The sequence below is a fragment of the Nuphar pumila genome, chromosome 8 (assembly GCF_984573655.1).
Source record: "Nuphar pumila chromosome 8, dmNupPumi1.hap1.1, whole genome shotgun sequence".
NCBI lineage: Eukaryota > Viridiplantae > Streptophyta > Magnoliopsida > Nymphaeales > Nymphaeaceae > Nuphar > Nuphar pumila.
The window spans coordinates 18,811,388-18,834,561 of record NC_143256.1 but is presented as its reverse complement, the minus strand read 5'-3'; the positions used below and the strand labels follow the sequence as shown (position 1 = coordinate 18,834,561).

At 38.7% G+C, this 23,174-nt stretch overlaps 1 protein-coding gene across 1 annotated transcript; it reads left to right on the top strand.

Annotated features, from left to right (window-relative positions):
• The first annotated feature begins 1,743 nt into the window (after nucleotides 1-1,743).
• Nucleotides 1,744-20,954, top strand: LOC149829715 (actin-interacting protein 1-2-like). Its single transcript, XM_090015275.1, has 5 exons — nucleotides 1,744-1,788; nucleotides 2,076-2,342; nucleotides 3,765-4,187; nucleotides 17,050-17,457; nucleotides 20,612-20,954. The coding sequence occupies exons 1-5, from the start codon at nucleotides 1,744-1,746 to the stop codon at nucleotides 20,867-20,869; spliced, it is 1,401 nt and encodes a 466-aa protein (XP_089871401.1). The 3' UTR covers nucleotides 20,870-20,954.
• Nucleotides 20,955-23,174: the final 2,220 nt, after the last annotated feature.

Below are 23,174 nucleotides of genomic sequence, written 5' to 3'. Positions count from 1 at the left end.
TCTTCTGGTATGCTGTACCGTCCTACTAGGGGGATGGGGTCAACAGGCCTCTGGGGTATCTAAAATACATAGAATAATCAACCCCCAGATCATCGCGTTGTCGCCCAGATATGAGTCCCCTAAGCCCAGGGGGAGGTGCAATTATCGAAACAAAGCATTAGCTTAGGTACAGCGCTACTTTGAATGTATGAGTGGATGACGTTGTTGAGTCAGTCCTGCATAACCTTTGTGAAGGTGTCATGGTCGGTATACTACTGGACCGATTGGGAAAGAACCCCATTGATATCCGTACGACTAAGTGAAGCTCGGAGAGCTGTTCTTAGATTCGTAGGATACGGATGTGCCAAGCATAGAGGCTTGAGCTAGACATCCATTCGTGACTCTGAAGAAGTCAAGGCTAAGTCGTAGAGACTTAAGAGGTTATTCTAACTCACAGCCCTGAAGAGGCTTATACGAAGTCATGACGACTTGCGTGGATGTTCAACTCATAGCCCTGATGAGGCTTTTGCGATATACGCTAAGTCATGGAGGCTTGAGCGTCGTATTACGAACTGCGACCCTGAGTGGTCTATGCATTTACTTGAGTTGAATAGATAGGTGTTTGCCTACTTACCAGACCATCAGTGGTTCTGACCCCGTTTAATGGGGATTTCAGGTGTTGAACCTGCGTGGCGATATGCGGAGCAAGGCGGCATCAAGTTCCAGGGTTTCTCTAGACAGAGTTGTACTGCTTCCTTTTTATTGAACCTTCACTGCTTTTCTAAGCAGTAGTGTTGTAATAAACATATGTTTTCGATAAAATGGAACACTTTGGTGGTCAATGAGTTGCTTGGCCACATACCTGCAACGTGCTCGGAGTTTTCTAAAACTGACGACTCATTATCGTCTGATTCCGCTGCTAAAAGCTTTTGTAAGTTCCGCTGCAAAGAAAAAAAAAAGAAATTCATGAAAATTTTAACTTAGCTTTGTTTTGGAAATCCGGGGCGTTACAGTGGGACTTGGGAGATTGTTCCTAGACCATCGAACAAGAATGTTGTAGGATCTAAATAGGTCTATAAAATCAAGTATAAACTCGATGAATCCATTGAACGCTATAAGGTGAGGCTAGTAGCGAAAGGGTTCACTCAAGAATACGGGCAAGATTTTGCCGAAACATTTAGTTCTGTGATCAAGATGGAAACTATTCGATTAGTTCTGTCCTTGTCAGTTCAGTATGGATGGACTCTAAGTCAACTTGATGTCAAAAATGTATTTTTTGCATGGCACTCTCAAGGAAGAGGTGTATATGGAGCAACCCTCTAGTTATACCAAACATAGCCCCAACACGCATGTTTGCAAGCTACGAAGAGCCATCTATGGGCTAAAGCAAGCCTCCCGCTCATGGTTTGATAGTTTCTCTATTGAAGTTCAGAGACATGGGTTCGATCTCATCTTGATCATTCGTTTTTTATTTTTCGAGATTGTCAGGTACGCACCTTAATTCTTATATATGTGGATGATATTATTATTACTGGGAACTCCGATGAACACATAGAAGCTACCAAGATCTTATTGATTATACAGTTTAAGATGAAAGATTTGGGGGTTTTGCGTTATTTCTTAGGGGTTGAGGTGGATCGACAGGATGAAACACTTCACTAACCCAACACAAATATACTTTGGATTTGTTGGATAAGGCAGGCATGAAGGATTATAAACCTCTAACCACCCCTAGTGTCCTTAATCATAAACTCAGATCCCGGGATGGGGAAGCATATGAAGATTCCAAGAAATATCGGAGTCTTGTGGGTATGTTCCAATATCTCACCTTCACTAGACCAGACATTGTGTATGCAGTGAATCAAGTTTCACAATTCATGCATGACCCACGAACAAAGCATATGAATGTTGTTAAGAGAATCCTTCGATATTTAAAAGGAACTCTTGGAGATGGTCTAGTTTATCATCAATCCAAGACTAAAGGGGAGCAACATCGACTGGATGTATACACAAATGCAGATTGGGCTGGAGTTCCAGATGACAGGCAGTCGGTTTCTGGATATTGTGCTTTTCTTGATGGGAACTTGATGGCGTAGAGTAACAAGAAACAACGTGCATTTGCACGATCTAGTATTGAAGCTGAGTATCGATCTATGGTGGCTGCTACAATAAAGGCCACATGGCTGAGACATCTTTTGACTGAAGTTGGAGAATCTATGCTACCCACCACTCTCTTGCGCGATAATCAAGGTGTCATACAAATTGCTTTTAATCCTATTCACCATAGTCGCACAAAGCATATAGAGATTGATCAATACTTCATTCGGCAAAAGATTGAAGATAGAGAAGTTGCACCTACTTATGTTCCTACGGCTGACCAAGTGGCAGATTTGTTCACTAAGGGCCGTACCAATATGCGTTTTTGGTTCTTGAAGAACAAGTTGTCCATGTTGCAAAACCATGCACAACTTGAAGGAGGGTATTGAGAATGTAGTGTACAGGTCTAGTTCTAGACCCAAAATGATTCTTTTGTATTGTATTTACACGGTTGGTATTATCGGGTCTGGGTTGACAGACCCAATCCAACTTGTATCATATATATAACATTGAATATAGGGCACAACCTCTCATTGAGAATCGTGTCAGTCATTGCCGCCTCTCCTTCTTGCAAATCCCTTTCTCTTCTGCTGTGGATGAAGATCTGGTCGAAGGTGCTTGACTTCTAACAATTTCTACATATTCTAATTTCAAAAGAAGACATTCATTTTTAATATAACCCTTTCAAAACACCTACCATACATATGAAGATAGAAAAGCTAAAGATACATACTGGAATGCAAAATCCTTGAATCCATGCTATTCATTAATACGAATCTTTTTCAAGACCATGATGCCTTACTCTGATACCATGTCACAAAATGGCATGGACCTCAATGCACTCTATAATGAACTCCAAGAATAAAAACACAATGCATTTGGATAAAAACATAATAACTAAAATAAAACACAATAGAATGTGAATGAATAACTTCATTAATAAAGAACATTAAAAATACAAAGAAAAATACATTTTAATCATCATTACAATACACTCAAAAACACACAAGAAGCTTAAAACTACCCATCACTCTCTTACCTTACAAAGGCACCCATATTTATAGAGAAACGGAGGAAGAAAAGAGATTAAAGGAGAGAAAAAGGGAGTCCACATTAGTTTGACTAGCTGTTAGACCTAGTCCAATGGCTAGATTTCTAGCCGTTGGACCAGCAGTCCAACAACTAGTCTAAGTCAACCACAGTTGACTTAACTTTAAAGTATATAATATATATATATATATGTATATATATATATCTTAACAATATTTGGGTTATATCATTTGAACATCTAAGACAAGTAGTTTGCATTGTATGCTGTATCTTAATAGCCTTTAGTTTGCAAACTTAATCTGTTGAAGTGATTATGTCACTATAAGAAATAGAGATGGTGAAAAACCCTTCATTTTCCTTGTTAGCTTCGAATCACATCGGCTACTGCTGGATTTCTGGTTTTGACTGAATTGCCTGTTGCAATTTTACAGGTGGATTAAAGGAAAGTGTTAATGCAATATTTGATACATTGTTTTTTCTTATTTTTAGGTCTTCAAAGAGAATGCACTTGCTGATTATGATTTTTTCTTTTGGTGTGACTCAACAGAAAGATACCTATTCATTCTTTGTTTTATATATTTATTTCTCTAGTAGCCAACTCTCATATCTTACTGTGAAAGCTTATCCTGCTGTTTCAGGTGCTAACAGTGTCTGCAGATAAAACTGCAAAAGTGTGGGAGATTGATGAAAATGGAAACGGTAAGGTGAAGAAGACACTTACTTCATCTGATTCTGGACTGGATGGAATGCTAGTTGGTTGCCTGTGGCAGAATAATCATCTTGTCACTGTTTCCCTTGGTGGCACTATTAGTATATATTCAGCCAATGACCTAGAAAAGATGCCAGTATCATTTTCTGGGCACATGAAGAGCGTCACTGGTTTGGCAGTCACCTCTGAAGGCAGCCAGAATATTATTCTATCTAGCAGTTATGATGGGGTGATTGTCCGATGGATGCAAGGAGTTGGATGTGCAGGAAGGTTACAGAGAAGGGAGAACTCTCAAATTAAATGTTTTGCAGTGGTGGAAGGAGAGCTCACCACATTTGCCTTTGATAACAAGGTAGCACCATTTCTTCATGTACATGTAGTAGTTGCCTTTATTTTTATATCTTGTGGTTTGTGTGCTTGCACCATCTTTTTGAAGCTGATTTTCTTGATGACTTATGATTGCAACTAGGCTGGAGAACATGATGATGTGTCTTTCTATTATCCAATATGATCACTGAAATGAATATATTTCAATTCAATCTTGCACCTTGATGGGGTAGGCAATTTACACACTAGCTAAAATTACTACTCAATGTTGAGTCAGGCATAGTAAGCCAACAAGATCTTGTGTTCTAAATAAAACATGTCTTGAGGGAAAAGACTGACTAGATGTTCATTGCAATTGAATAACAAGAAAATGAAATCTTGCGTTGATGGAGAAATGTTAGATCCCTCAATATAGAAATGGTACAAGAATGTGCTTCACAAAATGCCCTTATGTGATATTACAGAAGTAATTTTGGCATTTTAGAGAACAATGGAGTGAAAAATATAATATATATAAAGAATATGAAAAGTGAAGTTATTGATGACTAGTATAGTTTTGTGAACTCCATGTATAGTGAACTGTGATAGTGTTAATAATTTTCTCCTGTGGTAAAGGAGCTTGATTGTAAATTATATTTTTATCAATAAAAAATGTCACTGCCTTTAAAAGTAGAACTACAAACTGCAAAGATTTTGTCATAAAATATGACAAATATTGAGATTAGGGGTGGCAAAACCTGACACGACCTCCCAACCCGACCCGCCAACCCGCCTTTTAGGCGGGTTCAGGTTGGGCTTAAACTAACCCGTTTAATAAACGGGTCGACCCACCTTGATAGAAATCATGGGTTCCTTTCTTCATCTACAAGCAACAGCACAACATGGGGAGAGAGAACGTGGCTGCAGCAAAAATCCCTAATCAGGGTATTCATTTTTGCTTCTCTGATTAAATACACACAAATACAATAGCTAGGGTATGAAAATACCCATTACATGTTATGATAAAATTACAACATGCCATTAATGAAACATTAATGAGCATGTGTTTAAAATGAAAGGAATTGGGTCTGGATTCTGAGTTCCAGACCTTATACTAAATGACAGTATCTTTTCACCCCCCCTCCAGTTGTACATGGTTTTGGACCATGAACATCCAAAATCTGTCCTTGATAAGTCCTTTTGTAAACAAGTCAACAACTTGATCAGCAGTCCGCACGTATTCTGGTTCAATTTCCTTCTCTTCAACCTTTTGTCTTACAAAATGTTGATCAATTTCAATATGTTTGGCACGACTGTGGTAGATAGGATTGAATGACATGTTGATAGTACTTTGATTGTCACACAAGAGAATACTTTTAGAAATCGATTCTCTTCTGTCAACAGGTGTCTGATCCATGTTAGTTAGGCTGTAGTAGCTGACATTGATCTATATTCATCTTCTGTGCTCGACCTGGCTATGGCTTTTTGTTTTCTACTGCTCCAGGAGACAAGATTTAGCCCAATGAAAACGCAGTATCCTGAGACAGACCTACGTTCATATGGATCTCCTGCCCAATCTACATCTGTGTAAGTAAGGAGTTCATGCATGTGATGACCAGGCATACTCTTTCTGTACAGAAGACCATCTCCAATAGTACCCTTCAAATATCGAAGAATGCGTTTAACGGTTTTCATATGCCCAATATGTGGTTCATGCATGAACTGAGATACCTGATTGACAGAATAGACAATGTCAGGCCGAGTGAAGGTAAGATATTGAAGCATTCCTACTATCCTGCGATATCCTGTAGGATCCTCGTACAAATCTCCATCTTAGCAACTGAGTTTCTGATGAAGTACATTGGGTGTGCTGAGGGGCTTACAATCTGTCATACCTGCCTTGCTAAGAACATCAATGGTATACTTATGCTGAGTAAGCGTCATGCCTTAAGGAGTCCTGTCAACTTCTACTCCAAGAAAGTATCGCAGTTTACCAAGATCCTTCATCTTGAATTTATGATTCAAAAGTTCTTTAACCTGTTCAATATGTTCATTAGAGTTACCTGTAATGATAATGTCATCAACATATATCAATAACAGGGTAATTATATCTTTGCATTTAAATATGAAAAGAGAATGGTCAAGAAGAGACCGACTAAACCCATATTTTTCTACTTCAAGAGCGAAACTGTCAAACCAAGAACGAGATGCCTGCTTTAGACCATATATAGCTATCTTTAACCTGCACACGTATTCTTTAGAGTTCCCTTTTGCATACCCAATGGGCTGCTCCATGTATACTTCTTCCTTCGGAGTTCCATGTAGAAACACATTCTTCACATCCAATTGGTTGAGAGTCCACTGGTGCTCAACAGCCAATGATACTATGATGCAGATAGTTCCCATTTTCACAACTAGAATAAAGGTCTCATCATAGTCTTGTCCTTGCTCTTGTGTGAATCCTTTGGCAACCAGCCTTGCCTTATATCGCTCGATAGCACCATCTAGCTTATACTTTATCTTATAGACCCATTTTGACCCAACCACATTCCGATTATATGGTCTGGGAACAATATCCCAAGTGCCAGACTCATGAAAAGCCACCATTTCGTTGTTCATAGCTTCAATTCATCGCTTAGAATTTATTGCTTGATAAAATGTTGTCGGTTGATCTTCCTTGCCCAAAGAGGTTAAGAAAAGTTGAAAATCCATCGTGAAGTTCTCATAACTGACCCACCTATCAATAGGATGCCGAGGTCGGGTAGACCTTCTGTGAGCAAGTGATTGAGTGGAAACATAAGGAGAATTATGCTCCTGATTAAAGCTGGGAGGTATCTCCTTCTCACGTCGAGAGTAACCAATGCCTTTATACCTTTCGGGGGCCAATAGTGATTCAGACGTTACACTTTCTTGAGTTCTTTGCACAACAGTAGATACGTTTCCCTAGTCTCTTTGATTACATTAAGAAGAACATACATTATCAATACTAGAAAAGAGATCTGAGTTCAACCAAGGGTGATAAACTTCAATTTCAGGAGGAGTGCTAGCATTATGACCAAAATTTGATTCGTCAAACACAACATTTCTGGATATTTTTATGTGCTTGCTCACGGGATCATAGCATTTGTAGCCTTTGTAATCATCAGCATACCCCACAAATCTGCACTTTAAGGCCTTATCCTGAAACTTGTGCCGCATTGAACTGTCAACATGAACATAACATACACCCGAATACACGCAAATCGTGATAATTTGGATGCACACCATGCAAAGAGAAATAGGGTGATTTGTTCTCTAAGATGTTCATAGGCAATCAATTTATGACATAGACAGTTGTGTGAAAAGCCTCTGCCCAGAAGGTAACTGGAAGGTTACTATCATGCATCATGCTCATTGCACTCTTGACAATATGACAATGCTTCCGTTGAGTAATCCCATTCTGTTGAGGTGTGTGAGGGCAAGACACATATCTACTTATTCCATTTGTTTGGAGGAAATTTATGAAGTCATTTGAAGAGAATTCACCCCCTCCATCACATTGGAAACAAATAATATTCTGAGAGAATCGGTTTTGAACAAAAGAATGAAAATTCTGAAATAACTTGAAGGTTTTAGATTTACTTTTCATAAAGAAGATCCATGTATATCGAGAATAACTGTCAACAAATATGAGATAATATCTAGTGCCATACATGGAAGGAACTGGAGCCGGGCCCCAAACATCAGAACATATAATTTCAAATGGTCTTGAAGCTCTTTTATTAATGGAATGAAAAGGAAGAACATGACTCTTACACTGAAGACAACTAGAACACTTTTTATTATCGACACTTAAGTCTAGACTTGACTTGGGAATAAGACTACTTGAAACAAGCTTATCAATAAAGCGACTACTACAATGACCCAGACGACCATGCCAAAGATTCGACTCAATACATTCAGAAAGATTAAAAACACTCTCAGTAGAAACTGAAGATGATGATGTGAGCTTCAAGATGGAATCAACAGGTTGAACACGAGAGGAAGGATTCTCTTGGAACACGTACATATTTCCTTGACGTTTTCCTTCAGTGAATGTTTCTCTCGTTTGAAGGTCCTTAACACAAACAGAAAAAGGAGTAAACTCAACTGAAGCATTAATGCCATCTACAAGTTTAGAGACAGAAACAATATTTTTCTTGATATTAGGAGCATGAATGACATTTGAAAGTGCAAGAGAATAGTTGGACATGGGGATTACAAAATTTTCAATGTGCGAAATATGGTGGTGAGACCCATCTCCAGTGACTATACTATTTCTACCAACATAAGAAACAAGATTTAGGAGCTTACCAGCATCACCAGTGACATGAGTGGCTGCACCCGAATCAACATACCAAGTACCTTGATTATTCTGTTTGATATTCAATTCAGCCAAGGCAAATAATAGTAACTCTTTGACTTCTCCACTATTTTTCAATGTATCTGTTCCCTTTCTTGTCTCCAATTGCTTTCCTCTATTTTGCGGGTTAAACCAGCAATTTGCCTTTATGTGTCCCTTTTTGTTCCAGAGAAAGCAGGTAGGTATTGTCCTTTGCCTTTGCCCATTGGGAGGAACATTGGGTGTAGGTAGTATTCCACGACTTCCTTGTCCATTCCTTTCTTGACCCCATTTGTCTCAAAAATCATACCTACCACGTCCTCGCCCATAGGCAACTCCTGTGGCAAGAACATTGTGTGCTCCAACATGAGCATGAGTATCTTCAGAAAATCCTTTCAACGTCATCTCATACTGTAAAAGCTTGACACGAAGATCTTCAAATGTAGGTAAATCTGGCAAACACAATAAGGAAGTAACCATCATATGATAGTCCGACCCCAGCCTACTCAAAGTTTGTCGCACCATATCATTGTCACTAACAGGGCATCCCACAATGGCCAATTGATCTGTAATAGTCTTCATTTTGTTCAAATACTCCATAATAGTCATGGAGTCCTTTCTTAGCATTTGAAACTCTTTCTTTAAAAATAATACTCTGGCCTGAGAAACTTGAGAATATGTCTGAACCAGTCGATGCCATAATTGCATTGTTGAGCATGAAATGAAATGGGGATCTTCGAAACACGAGCTTAGATTAACAAGGGCAAGTGTCAAGAATGACACTAAAGCATAACCCTTAAAAAGGGTATAACCGGAAACAAAATAAAAACAAAAATGTATTATTTATTGATATGAAAAACCAATTGCTTAAGAAGCATTGGAATGAAATACAAGAGGGGCTGCACCCCTTTATATACACAGCTGAAAGAGGACTCAATAGAGCTGTTGGACACAGTCCAACAGCTCTATTTAGAGCTGTTGGAATGTGTCAGTCCAACAGCTCTATTGCTAGTCAAGTCTGGACAGGACTTGACTAGCAACAGTCATTCTAGTTCAAACTGAACTAGATGACATAAAGACAAAAAATAAAAATAAAGGAAAAAAAATACAGAAAAGAAAGAAATAAAAAATGTATTTATATATATATATAATAATAATATAATATTATTATATATACATATGTGTACAGTTTTACATTTTAACACTCCCCCTCAAACTTACGGTACAATGAGCGAAAGTTTGTCTAAGAGAAAGTGAAATCGGGGAGCAGCGAGAGGCTTTGTAAAGAAGTCTGTTAACTGATATTCTGAAGTGACATATGGCAGATCAATTATCCCGTGTAGATATTCCTCTCTGACGTAGTGACAATCCATTTCGATGTGTTTGGTGCGTTCGTGGAATGTTCTGTTACTGGCAATGTAGATCGCACTTTTGTTGTCACAACACATTTGTGAAGCCTTTGTTGCTTCAGCTCCCATGTCAGCAAGCAGTCGTCGGAGCCAAACTACTTCCATGGTCGTGGTTGCCATGGCTCTGTATTCAGCTTCGGTGGATGAGAGAGATACCTTCTGCTGCTTTTTACACCTCCACGAGATCAATGATTCCCCTAAAAAGACACAAAAGCCAGTGGTTGAGTGTCTGTTATTGGGATCACCTCCCCAATCAGCATCAGTATATGCAATTAAATCAAGAGAAGAGGAGGAAGATAAGAAAAGTCCTTGTGAAAGAGAGGACTTGATGTATATGATAATACGCATGACTGCTCCCATATGAACAGAAGTAGGAGCATGTTGAAATTGACTTGCTGTATGAACAGCATGTGCTATATCTGGTCTGGTAATGGATAGATAGGAAAGTGCCCCGACAAGCTGTCTATAAGGAGTAGGGTCTGCAAGAAGTTCTCCATCATCAATCTTCATTTTAACATTAACAACTTCTGGAGTGTCAACTTTCTTATCATCAGTAATACCAGACCTGAAAACAATATCAAAAGCAAATTTAGTCTGAGATAATAAATATCCTCTAGGAGAATAAGCAACTTCAATGCCTAAAAAGTATCTCAACAAGCCCAAATCAGTCATTTCAAAATGAGATTTAAGAAGTGTTTTGATTGTTTCAACTCCCTGTTTATCACTTCCGGTGATGATCATATCATCCACATAGAGAAGAAGCACAATGATCTCTGCATCAGAATTCTTAATAAACAAAGCAGTGTTAGTTAAACAGAATTGAAAACCAATATCAATCATAACACGACTAAACCTATCATACCAAGCTTTTGGTGCTTGTTTAAGTCCGTAAAGAGTTTTTTCTAAGCGAAGGACTTTACCCTTAGGAATACTTAGACCAGGAGGGGGTTCCATGTATACTTCTTCAACTAGCTTTCCATTTAAAAAAACATTTTTGACATCCATTTGAAAAATAAACCATTTTTTGATAGAAGCTAAGGCAATTAAGGTTCGGACAGTAGTCATACGAGCCATCGGAGCAAAGGTTTCTTCATAATCAATCCCATATTCTTGGGCATAACCTTTGGCTACTAAACGGGCTTTATATCTTTCAAGAGTACCATCACTCTTGGTTTTAATTTTATAAACCCATTGACATCCTATAGTTTTCTTCCCTGAAGGAAGATCTTGAATATTCCATGTAGAAGCCTTTTCAAGTGCATCTAATTCAACTTTCATGGCTTCTATCCATTTGATATCATTTTTTGCTTGAAAATATGTGGATGGTTCTTCATATGAGTGAATTAATGCAATAACTGCCCTATATGTGGGTGAGAAAGACTCGTATGATACAAACCAGTGGCATAGCTAGGATTGACGTGGGGGATGGGCAAACAGGGGTGTAGCAAAAAAAAAATGGCGTGATAGTCGGGGGCTCGGGGGCAGCGCCCCCGAAAAAAAAATTGAGATAAAATAAAAAATGGCTACAATTATTAATAAAAATCTATTTTATATGGACAAATCAAACTATTTGCTGCAGTCAGGGCTGAGCTGGGCTAGGACTGGGCTTTTAAAAAAAAAAAAATTTAACTGTTTCGAGAGGCAGGACTGGGCTACAGCCCATTCCTGCCCCCGCCCCCCCCAGCTCCGCCTCTGACCACCAAGATTGGCCGTAGAACCCCGAAAAAGCTTTAAGCTAAAAAATGAATACATTTTTTATGACATCGATGATGACCAACATGCACCATATGCAGAATTCAAGCAAAAAGAGTATAAAAATGCCTGTTAGACAAAAAATACAGACGCCCAATTATTAAAATCTGTCAATGGCCACAGTTACTCACTACAAGAATCCTAGACAATCGAGAACAAGCAATTCACTCACCAACTATCTGGTAGATAAAGATACGCTATCCGTTGCCTTCGTTACATTGATAGACATCCATACCTTGTTTTAGCAGCAGGCACAAAAGGAGAGTCCTATGCACGCACGATGACCAAGAAAGGATAGCAAGATTGACTCTTTCAATGAGGTTGCACCCAAAAAGGAGGAAAGAAACTAGACCCACGTTCAGTTGTGCCCCAAATAGAAAGGATCAAGAACCAAATTGAAGGATTGGCCTGTATTGCTCCTGTAGAATGGATAACTGGATACTGTATCACCAGAGCCACTGAACATGAACAAAACCCACCCTCAAATTTAGGAGATAAGAGGGTCTTCTTCAAACTGCTAGCGATGGTTGCCGGAGATTGGCAAAGGTCCGACTGACTGCGACACCGGTGCCTCGCGTCGCCGGAGATTGCAGCCGAGAGGGAGAAGCTCGGAGGGGGGCACTGCCACCGCGGGTTCACCGAAGGGAGGCCGGCGGCACTGCAGAGCACAAGGGTTGCCGGCGAATGGGGTGGTCGTCTTGCCTGTGACTGAAGGGGAACGCTGGAACGGAGGGGCAGAGCTTTAGAAAACTGGCTAGGGTTTTACCCCTCGCCTCTTTTGGCAGGCTCTAGACTCATCGAGAGCCCGGGTCTCGGTCGATTCGGTTTCACGAGTCCCAATTCGACTCGGTTTTCCGAGTCATGAGTCGACTCGGTTTCAAATTTTAGGGTGGGCGGCCACCCACCCATGCCCACCCCTGGCTCCGCCACTGATATAAACTTTCCTGGAGGCCTCGAGATTCAGGATGATTGTCTAGTTGGAATGTTAGAATATTTTTCAAGTGCACATGGAGGATTAGACTCTTGTCGCCTGGAATATTGAATACTAGTATCTCTATGAACTTCTTCATTTTCAACATTAAGATCAATAATTCTTTGATCATCATCAAAGTTACAATCAAGGTCATATTCATCAGATGTTGATATTAGATCTAGCAAAAAGGAGTACTCAGTGACGTCTTTTAATTTTCTAAAATCAAAGAAGCTCTCCTTTTCAAGAAAGGAAACATTTCTAGACACATATAGTTTATTATTTTTGAAGTCAAAACATCTATAACCTTTCTGGTTTTCAGCATATCCTAAAAAGGCACAGGGAATCACACGAGGAGAAAGTTTATCATTTTTGTCAGTAAATATGAAACATTTGCACAGTTTTACATTTTAACAGAGCAGTCATCTGGAATTGCCACAAGCACTTCTTGTGACAATGTAGAAGTGATATAGGCAACCAACGCCTGATCTCACTTCATCCAGGATACATACTCAAGATTTCTTACATAGGTAATAGAAAGATCTTTCTCACCATTCTTTTCTTCTTGTGGTATGAATTCTGGAGGAACAGGAACAGAACCATCCAGATGTCCAGAAAGGTCCTGACTTCTTATGAATGGTATGATTTGTTGCTTCCAAGTTAGGAAATTGGAATTGTTCAGTTTCTCAGACACGAGTTGGCTGAGAAAGTTTGAGGAAAGACCAGACTGAGAATGAGGGAATGAGTCCATATTCTTTTGAAGCCAAAAACAAGAAGGAATAAGATCCAACCAAGAGAAGGAATAAAAAATAAGAAATGGCCTTACGACAAAGACCCAACCACAATTGAATTCTAGTATAATTCAGAACGTAAATTTTAATATCAGAGAAGTCTAAAGACCAGACTAGTTTTTTTTTTTTAACTGATGAACACGAGGCAGAAAAACAGAACTGCACAGTAAAGAATCTGTTCTGAATAAAATTCAATCAGTAATAGGTACGTTATTTTGAAAATATTGTGTTTTCCTTTTAGAATAATGAGAAAACAGGCAAAACAGAGATGAAAATGAATTCGAAGATGAAATTATTTTAATCAAGATAGATCTGGGCGTGCAGATCACAATCTGATCTGACGTCAATATGCAAATGAGTTTGGAGTGATCCTTTTCAACTCTTGTAATCACACATAGATCAAAAAAATTGATCTTGCTTGATTATGTTGCTTATGGATGGGTAAGATCACGTGCAGCAATGTGAAAGAAGTAGTAGATATGACAGAAGAACAACAGGGAATGAAAGAAGGAGGAAATATGCCAACGTGACCAAATTTCAGTTTTGGATTTTGGAAATAAGAGAAACACGTTGGCTTAAATAAAAAAGGGGAATCAAAAGGAGGTACTTGAAGAAGACAATAAGCAGATTAATGATGTATTTCAAAAGAGCAAAAAGAAAGAGGAGAGTACGAAGAAGAGATTTCAGTCCGGACTGCAGATTTAAATACAAGAGAAATCGATAGGAAAAATGAGAAAACAGGTACCTTAGAAGGAGACAAATCAGTCATAGAAGGAACCGATCTTCAATATTGAACCTGCTGCTCTGATACCATGATAGAAATCATGGGTTCCTTTCTTCATCTACAAGCAACAACACAACATGGGGAGAGAGAACGAGGCTGCAGCAAAAATCCCTAATCAGGGTATTCATTTTTGCTTCTCTGATTAAATACACACAGATACAATAGCTAGGGTACGAAAATACCCATTACATGTTATGATAAAATTATAGCATGTCATTAATGAAACATTAATGAGCATGTGTTTAAAATGAAAGGAATTGGGTCTGGATCCTGAGATCCAGACTTTATACTAAATGACAGTATCTTTTCACGCCTAACCCGTTTATTAAACGGGTCGGGTTCGTGTTAGGGGTATGCCAACCCAGCTGACCCGTTTAATAAACGGGTTAGGCGGGCGGGTCAACCTGCTAACCTGCCAATCCGTTTACCCGACCCAACCCGTTTATAAACGGGTTGGCGGGTCGTGTCGGGTTACCCGTTTAATAAACGGGTCGGGTTCGTGTTTGCCACAGCCGACCCGTTTAATAAACGGGTCGGGTTGAGGTATGCTGACCAGCCAACCCGCCGGGTCGACCTGCCAACCCGACCCGATTGCCACCCCTAATTGAGATAGGCAACAATGCTCCATCTTGAGGTGTTGCAAAGATATCTATCGAATTGATTTATGAAGTCAAGCCTTGAACTCTCTTGGAGAATTTGCAATTCTGTTCAGAAAATTTGAAGTGCTAAACATCTTGAATGCAACTCTTTCTTATTAAAGTGGCAAGTCACCAATATATGGTTGCTTCTTTTCATAGATATTATTTATCACCATAAAGCTTCCTAGAAGTTTCACCTGAATCTCTGCCTTTTGTAATATTGCTTTTACATGAATTCTTTTCAAATGGCCCAAAAGACATGGCTTTATAATTTGGCTTCAACATTTAAGCTTATGATCATTTGTCTCTTTTCTATTCAATGGTACGGAATTCACTCTCAAAGAAAATAAAACCAGAGGCGGTTCTTTTATGCACATACATGCAGGTCATCTATTTTGTACTTCAAAGGAATTGGCATAGAAGATTCCTTTTTGATGAGTAGCCTTCAATTTTTTGAATATTCATGGCCCATCTCAGTATCATTTCATTGTGCATGAATTGATTAATCAGGCTAATCGGATAACAGATATGTTAGTTAATTCACAAGGCTCCAAACTGACTAATAACAGTATCTTCCAACATATTCTCTCTAAAAGATAAATATACTCTTTGTTGTTCTTGTAACTTCAATCTCTAAGAGGTACGTAAATGAGACCAATTTCTTGATGTCAAATTCTTGAATTAGAAACTTAAATAGCCTTTGAAATTCTATATAATATTCCATTGAAATAGTTTGACCAAAATATGCAAGTAATATCATTTTCAATACTCCTTGAGAAGAAATAAAAAATGAATTGAGATTTGTTCACGCCCATGCTTGAAATGAGCAGTACTACATCTTTTAAGCAAGTAATTCAACTTTATGTTCATGTGGTGAAGACGAAGAATAGAGAAGAGATAACAGGAGGTACCACAGGGCTGTAAAGTGCCTCATATGGTGGGTGATGTCGCAGTCAACTCTCTTGTATGTTATGTCTAACTTTAGGTTAACCTAATTACACATATACCTTTTGAAAGGTACACCTTGCCATGTAATGATATAATATGACGAGCAGTGCTTCATTGGCCTAATCATAGCACTATGGATATTGTTTTGTTCTAACATTGTTACCGTGCCAGTTGTAATTTTGACATATAAAATGTCATGAGCAGAAATTCTCTTGATCCAATGTTCACAGCATAAGGAATTTATTTGTATGTGACAGTTGACACTATTTGTTATTCATTATGTAAGTTGTACAAGTGGAATTTGATTTTCGCACGTGCATGGCATAGTCAACCTCTCTCACGCTCTCTATAAACAGGCAACTAACTACAATTTGTATTCATACATGTGCATATATGTATTGGATAAACTGGGAGCTATGTCACATAGGTACGGGTGCAGATGCGGGGGCGGCGATGCGGCACTTTAAAAGAACTTGGGTGTGGGGGTGCGGGAGGGTATATATATATATATATATATATATATATTTTAACACCACCCCTTTACCCTTTCTCGTGGTACCCCATTCTCAAGCCCCATCCCTCTTTACCCCTTCTCGAGGTACCCCCTTATTTTTTTAATTGGGGGGGGAGGGGGTGCTCGAGGTACTCTTACCCATTATCGAGCCCTGTCCCTTTTTTTAATGGACAAAGTTAACCAAGTCCATTTTGGACAATGATAACCTTGGGTGCGGGTTGACCGAATTGGGTGCCACACCCGCGTCGCGTCGACGTGGGTGCAGAGGCCTCTTTGGTGAGTCCCTGTGACATAGACTGGGAGCATGTCTGTGCTCGCTAGTATGTCTAATGGCAATAACATGTGAAAGATTTCCAAAGGCTATTCGGTTGGAGATTTTCTCCTCGTTTTTAAGTTATATTGTCCTAGTCCAATTTGATGATTTTATCAGGTGTTCTCCAAATATTTGGTCCTCTTCTTTGATGTTCGGATAGTAAATATCAGGGATAGTCCATATATTCTTGTCTGGAAAGCTTTCCAGCCAATTATAAAAGTTCAATACACGGTAGTATTGCTCACCAAGTCTGATGAATAGCATATTCCTTTAATAAGGAACAATTTCTTAATCTACCTGCCAAATTCCAATTGATGATATCCTGCTGTGGGGCTTATATTTTGCTGACTGTACAACAACTGTAGCTATGTACAATATGTTCAACTTGCTTTTGCTACAAGAGATGATCCTTTTCCCAAAATTTTACAGGTAAGGAGAATTCCGCTGCATGCTGATCAGTGTGGTGATGAAGAACAAATTGATATTGGTGCACAACCAAAGGACTTAAATATTGCACTTGATAAGCCCGAGCTGGCATTGCTTTCAACTGATTCAAGAGTAATCATGCTTCGTGGATCCAAAGTGTTGTCAACTCTGAATCTTGGGTTTGCTGTGACGGCATCTGCAATTTCACCTGATGGAAGTGAGGCCATTGTTGGTGGCCAAGATGGGAAACTCCACGTCTATTCTGTCAATGGGGACACTTTCACTGAAGAGTCAGTCCTTGAGAAGCATCGTGGTGCTATTAACGTCATTCGTTTCTCCCCAGATGCCTCTATGTTTATTTTTGGTGATCTCAATCGAGAAGCTGTTGTATGGGACCATGTCACTCGAGAGGTACCATCTCTCTCTCTCTCTCTCTCTCTATATATATATATATATATATATATATATGTGTGTGTGTGTGTGTGTGTGTGTGTGTGTGTGTGTGTGTATCAATCCTTGAACACAAGCACACACACATAACAAAAAGAAAACAAGAATTGGTGTATGTATAGAGTCTACAGACAGTATGCGAGGGAGATGCACATTATAACACTTTGCAAACCATGTAAATCCTTTTTTTTTGTCTAAGAGAAATAATTTAAGCCAGGGGATAAGAAATCTTTCAACAAGCTTACAGAATAGATCAAATTAAGATTCTTAACCACCAGTCCTATTCCGACCAATCCAAGCTAAATCCCCATCTGGCCATTTTATTGGCACAATCCAAAGCTTGTTTGAACAACCACTGAAATGCTGGATAAAACCAAAACAAATGCTCAATTGTTTCGTTCTCATCGAAACAGAAGTAGCAAGTACTTGCAAGCTGGAAACTTTTGTCTTTCAATTTGCACTGGTTATTAACCTTATCAAGTGCTAAGAGCCACACAAATATCTTGGCTGTAGGAGGGATGGAAACCCTAGACGGTGTCATTTGGAAAGTGGTCTACATCTTTACAGCCAAAAGCATGGCTAAATGAAGCTATAGAGAACATAACACATCCGTCACATTTCCATATAAGGAATTCTCGCTGTCAGAAATTTTCCATGGGCCTAAAAATCCAATAGCCATAACCAAAACCAATCTTCTACCTCTTGCTCCTTGAAATTCCTTCTGAATTCAGTGAACTAACTAGCTCTTCCTTTCCAACATTCACTTACAAGTATGCTGTTATCTCTGTTTATGTGAAAAAACGGTGGATATCTTTCAGCAAGAGTTACATCCCTGGACCATAAGTCAGTCTGGAACCTCAGCTTGACCCCTTTGCAAGCTTGATTTGAACCATAAACTTAATTACCAATTCAATCACCCCCCTTTGCAAGGTCGTACTCCCTTGAAGATTTGATTATTTGGTTCCAGCCAACCACACCACCAGCTAAGATAGAGCTACCATTTCCACGTATCAATCCATTTATCCCCTTCACCCAAGCCTATGGGACCAAAAAACAAGTTAGATTCCAGATTTGTTCAAAGCTAACAGTCAGATCTGCCTATGATTCCAGTAAGTGTTTTAAAATTTAACATTCAAAACAAAGAAATCTTCTGAAAAATATTAAATCCATAGAGAAGAAAGAGGTTAGAAGATTAGAGGAAAAAGCATGAAGATGAGATTAATAGATCACTTCGTCATGGCTGCTCTAATTCTGTGTCAATTTTTGTCATTTCAATTTGACTCAATGAAATAGGAAAGAGAAAATGAATATTCCAACTACAACAGGTTGATGTCCCAACTCATTAATCACATGGGATGATCTCTCATAATAGATTAATCCTCACTAGGATTGAGTTAATTTTTTTTTATTAGACAAGCTAGGTTTGCCTGAATATGGCCCGGTTGAGATAGTGTGACTCCAACTGGTACTACAAATCAATTACCCGAGCCATTGATGACAATGATACAATACTAATGCATGTTACGTAAAGCAAAAATAAAAACACATATTGAAGAAATGCCACGTATCCTTACATCTTGTCCTTAAGAGTTAATTAAACAGAAAGATGAGCATTGTCAGGGATAGAATGGGCATGTTACAAGCTGTCTGAAATTACAGAACACAAAAAATTTGACATGAAGCAAGTTGAAGGAACTGGGAAAAGGAGGAGCCCAGTAAAGATTGGAGATCACCAATAAGCAGGAATATTACTATTGGGGACCATAAGTTTAGCTTTAAGCAACAATGGGATTACAAAGCAAATTGTGGTGCATAAGACAAATACCAGTTTTGATAATAATGGTGTACTTTGCTATTAATTGCATGTTCTGGATTTTCATGAGAAGGTGACAAAGCAATCAAGACCTAGAATGAATTGATTCAGCGCAATATCCCTGTTATGAAAAATGTAGTAGACATTCATTCTATTGTATGTCAATGGCATTCTAGATCCAAAAACCTTGAAAATTCTTAAGCATTTATGGCCTTGTGTGCGGTATTATAATTACCCTTGTTTTCCTAGACTACAAAATGCCTATGTCACACGGACTCGGCTAGGGAGGTGCCGCACCCGAGTCGACACGCCCCGACACGGGTGCGGCTTCGGACTCGGCCCGGACTCGGTCAACGCCGAGTCGGACTCGGTCAACGAGTCCAGGCCGCGTCCTTCCACATTTTGGACTCGGTCAACTTTGACCGAGTCCAAAAATGTCCATTTTTAAGACAAAAAACAAAAAAAAACAATTGTTATATATCTTTTTTTTTAATATATAACCAGACTGTGCAATGCATGCAGTTGCACAGTCACAGACTGTGCAACTGCAACTGCACAGTCATTGCACACAGTCTGTGTGACTGTGCACAGTCTGCACAGTCACAGACTGCATTGCACAGACTGTGTGCACAGTCTGTGTGACTGTTTCACAAGTCACAACTTATGTAAAAATATGTATAAAACACGATAAAAGGTAACCCAACCATTTGAGATAGCTAAATAAATGCTTTTCCAGTTTCAAAAAATACTAGTTTCACAAGTATTAGAAAAGCTAGCTTAAGAAGTACCATAAAGAAATGGGAATGCCAAATTGAAACTTTCGAAAAAATTAAGGTCATAGTTTTGGCTACTTAATTTTAATTGTTTACTAGAATTATATATATATATATAGCCGAGTCCCCGTGTCCAAAATTTTTGAAATTGCGCCGCACCCGTGTCGCACCCGCACCCGCACCCATGTGACATAGCAAAATGCCATGGTTCAATTTATCAGGCACAATGTAAATCCTATATGGTTTTTTAATTTTCTTTTTGTTTCCTAAATTCTTTTTACACACATTAAAGTAGTGGAAGGCTGTCATGCTTCATCCATGTTTTTTTTTCTTTATTTTTGATAGATTTTGTCACTATATTTAAGTTGTTCATACTTCTAACTTTTTGGTTCCCATTTGCATAGTCCATCTCTCTTTCTTCCTTTCCCTTCCGCATTAATCCTTTTTAGAAATGTAATGTTAATTACCAAGGTTTGATTTTTAACTTCCTGAACATTTGTCTCACTAACCAGTTGACTATCTTCTGCAGGTTAAGCTTAAGAACATGTTGTACCATACTGCTCGTATAAATTGTGTGGCTTGGTCTCCTGATAGCACAATGGTTGCTACGGGATCTCTAGACACAAGCATAATTATATATGAAGTTGATAAGCCAGCTTCAAGTCGTATAACCATAAAGGGTGCTCACTTGGGAGGTGTTTATGGATTAGTTTTCAATGATGATTGCACTGTTGTAAGCTCTGGTGAAGATGCATGCATTCGTGTGTGGAGATTAGTGCAGCAGTAACGGGATCGTAACTGCAATTGATGGTTGATTTGGTTTTGGAAGCAAGTTGTGTGGCCTTACATTTCTTGCTCTGTGCAGTCTTCGTCAAAAGAATTCTCTGTTTTGTTTGTAGGAAAACACTTTCCAGTTTGTCTTTGATTGAAGACTAGAAGAACATAGCAGAATGGCTCGTGTTTTGATATGATTTTGCTTATGTGAGTTTTTCGCCTTTTTTGGGTTATATTGGGTGTTTTTTTTTTTCCTTCTCCTTTTGTCGGTCTGATCAGCCATGCATACACCTAAATATTTTCCATGATCATATTTGTGTATGCAATGTTCATTGCTGGAATTGTGATGAAATAATAGAATGCTTAATCCCTTGGCCTATTCGCACTCTCTTCTTTGTTCACGCATGGATATTGCTTTCTTTTCGTGGGGGGGGATGAAAGAGACACTCTTTCGTAGGAAAGAGAACTTTTACTAAGGGAGGTGAAACAAACATCTCCATGGAAAACATGTGGTGGTGTTTACATAATAAAGGCAAACAAGCATCTTTCCTATCAAAATGGGTTCACACCACTGTTGTCTGTATCGGAATCGGACTTGTATCGTTTGGCCCAATGATTCAGGTGAATCCTCCAATATCCATTCTCAAGTGAATTATTCTGAATTGGCCAAAAAATAATTAAAAAATATTGTGTCAATCAGAACTTGACACATGTTAAAGCCATTAAAATAATATAAAAAATTAATTTTAATCTATTTTTTACATTTTATTAAAAAATAGCCAATTGAGGTCAGTATTTTCTGGTGCATCGACATTCAGGCCAATATCGACAACACTGGTTCACACCTTCCCCCCATGGGAAAGAACTTTTTCTCATGCGTCCCTTCAAGAAGTGGCTTCCCTTGGGTGGGGATGCAATAAACGCCCTCTTGATGATATTTCGATCTTAAGAATATGAAATAAGTCTCCATATGGGAACTGGTAGTTGGAGGGAGTTTATGCATTTGACAAAGTGGCAGCAATCCATTTCTGGATTTGGCATCTACCATTTTATGAGGTGGTAGTTGCTAAATCCAGTTTTCAATGCAAATACAAAGGCCGTCTCACCTCCTTTCTCAAATGCATAAAGTGCCTTAACATCATTCTCTGGCACAACTGCCACTCAGTGAATCATATTTTTGATCCTATATCTGACCAAATTTGATTGTTCAGTTGCATTTGATAAGCTAAAACTATTCGAGTATAATTTGATTCTGATTTTGCTATCAAATCTGATAAATATCCAAATTTGAAGGATATATGAATCTGTTTATATGTAGCATATAGCGATTACGTAATGATTTATTGTGATATGTATTATTATGTACAGTGATTACTGTGATAGCGATTACTATGTATAGTGATTATTGTGACCTATGTATAGCGATTAGTACGTATAGCGATTACTTTGATATTGATTATTGTGTATATGATTACAGTGATAGCGAGTGTGCAACGATTATTATATATAGGAATTACTGTGTATAGCGACATGTAAAAGTACAAATGAGAGTAATTTTGATTTGATACAAATAATATGTTATTTTGTGCTACACAGAGGTCAGAAGATAAGTAGAGCACCAGGTGAAAAGCTCAAAGGGCGGTGTCAGTGGCCTGCAGTTCTGTCGTAATATGGACATCTGAGTGAATATCAGAATGATCAATTATGAAATATGCACTTCAGTGGCTTTCTCGTATTGGAACACTATGACCCACCCGGTCAATAAGTGAAATCATAAGATGAACACATTCCAGTTTGATTCTTTTGAGATCACCATGACCCTAGAAGATGTGCCACAAATTACGGGTCTTAAGTGCCATAGAATTGTTGTCCTAGCATGAGATTCAAACTATAATGCAAGGGACAAGTGCACGACCCTTCTAGGAATGTCGATGGAGGATTGGGGTCAATGTATTTTTGGTGAAAGCAATTTCACATTAATGAAAGTTTCTTCTTTTCGTAATAAATGGGAAGGCCGGTCTGCTACATGTGCATCTGAAAGAGCTGACCAAGAGTTGCGCAGCTTCCTTCTTTATTTTTTTGGACTTACTCTATTTTCGGATTTGTCTGGTTCGAGGTTAAGTTACCTGTGGCTGCAGTTCTTGAAAGACTTCGATGAAGTAGACAACTATGCATGGGGTGCTACTATTCTTGCATTCTTATGCAGTCAACTTTACCGTGTGAGTAAGGGTACAAAAACCGTCGAAGGGTTTTAGCCATTTGTTAAGGTAAATATTTATTACATATTTGGTAGTTATAGACTAATGTCGTTGAAGGTT

Bases quoted from the DNA above. Each gene is read 5' to 3' on its own strand.
- LOC149829715 (XM_090015275.1), top strand. From the start codon at position 1,744: ATGGGGAAGCATATGAAGATTCCAAGAAATATCGGAGTCTTGTGG. The intron at 1,789-2,075 runs GTATGTTCCAAT...TTGATGGCGTAG, and splicing joins GAAATATCGGAGTCTTGTGG to AGTAACAAGAAACAACGTGC. The intron at 17,458-20,611 runs GTACCATCTCTC...TATCTTCTGCAG, and splicing joins GGGACCATGTCACTCGAGAG to GTTAAGCTTAAGAACATGTT.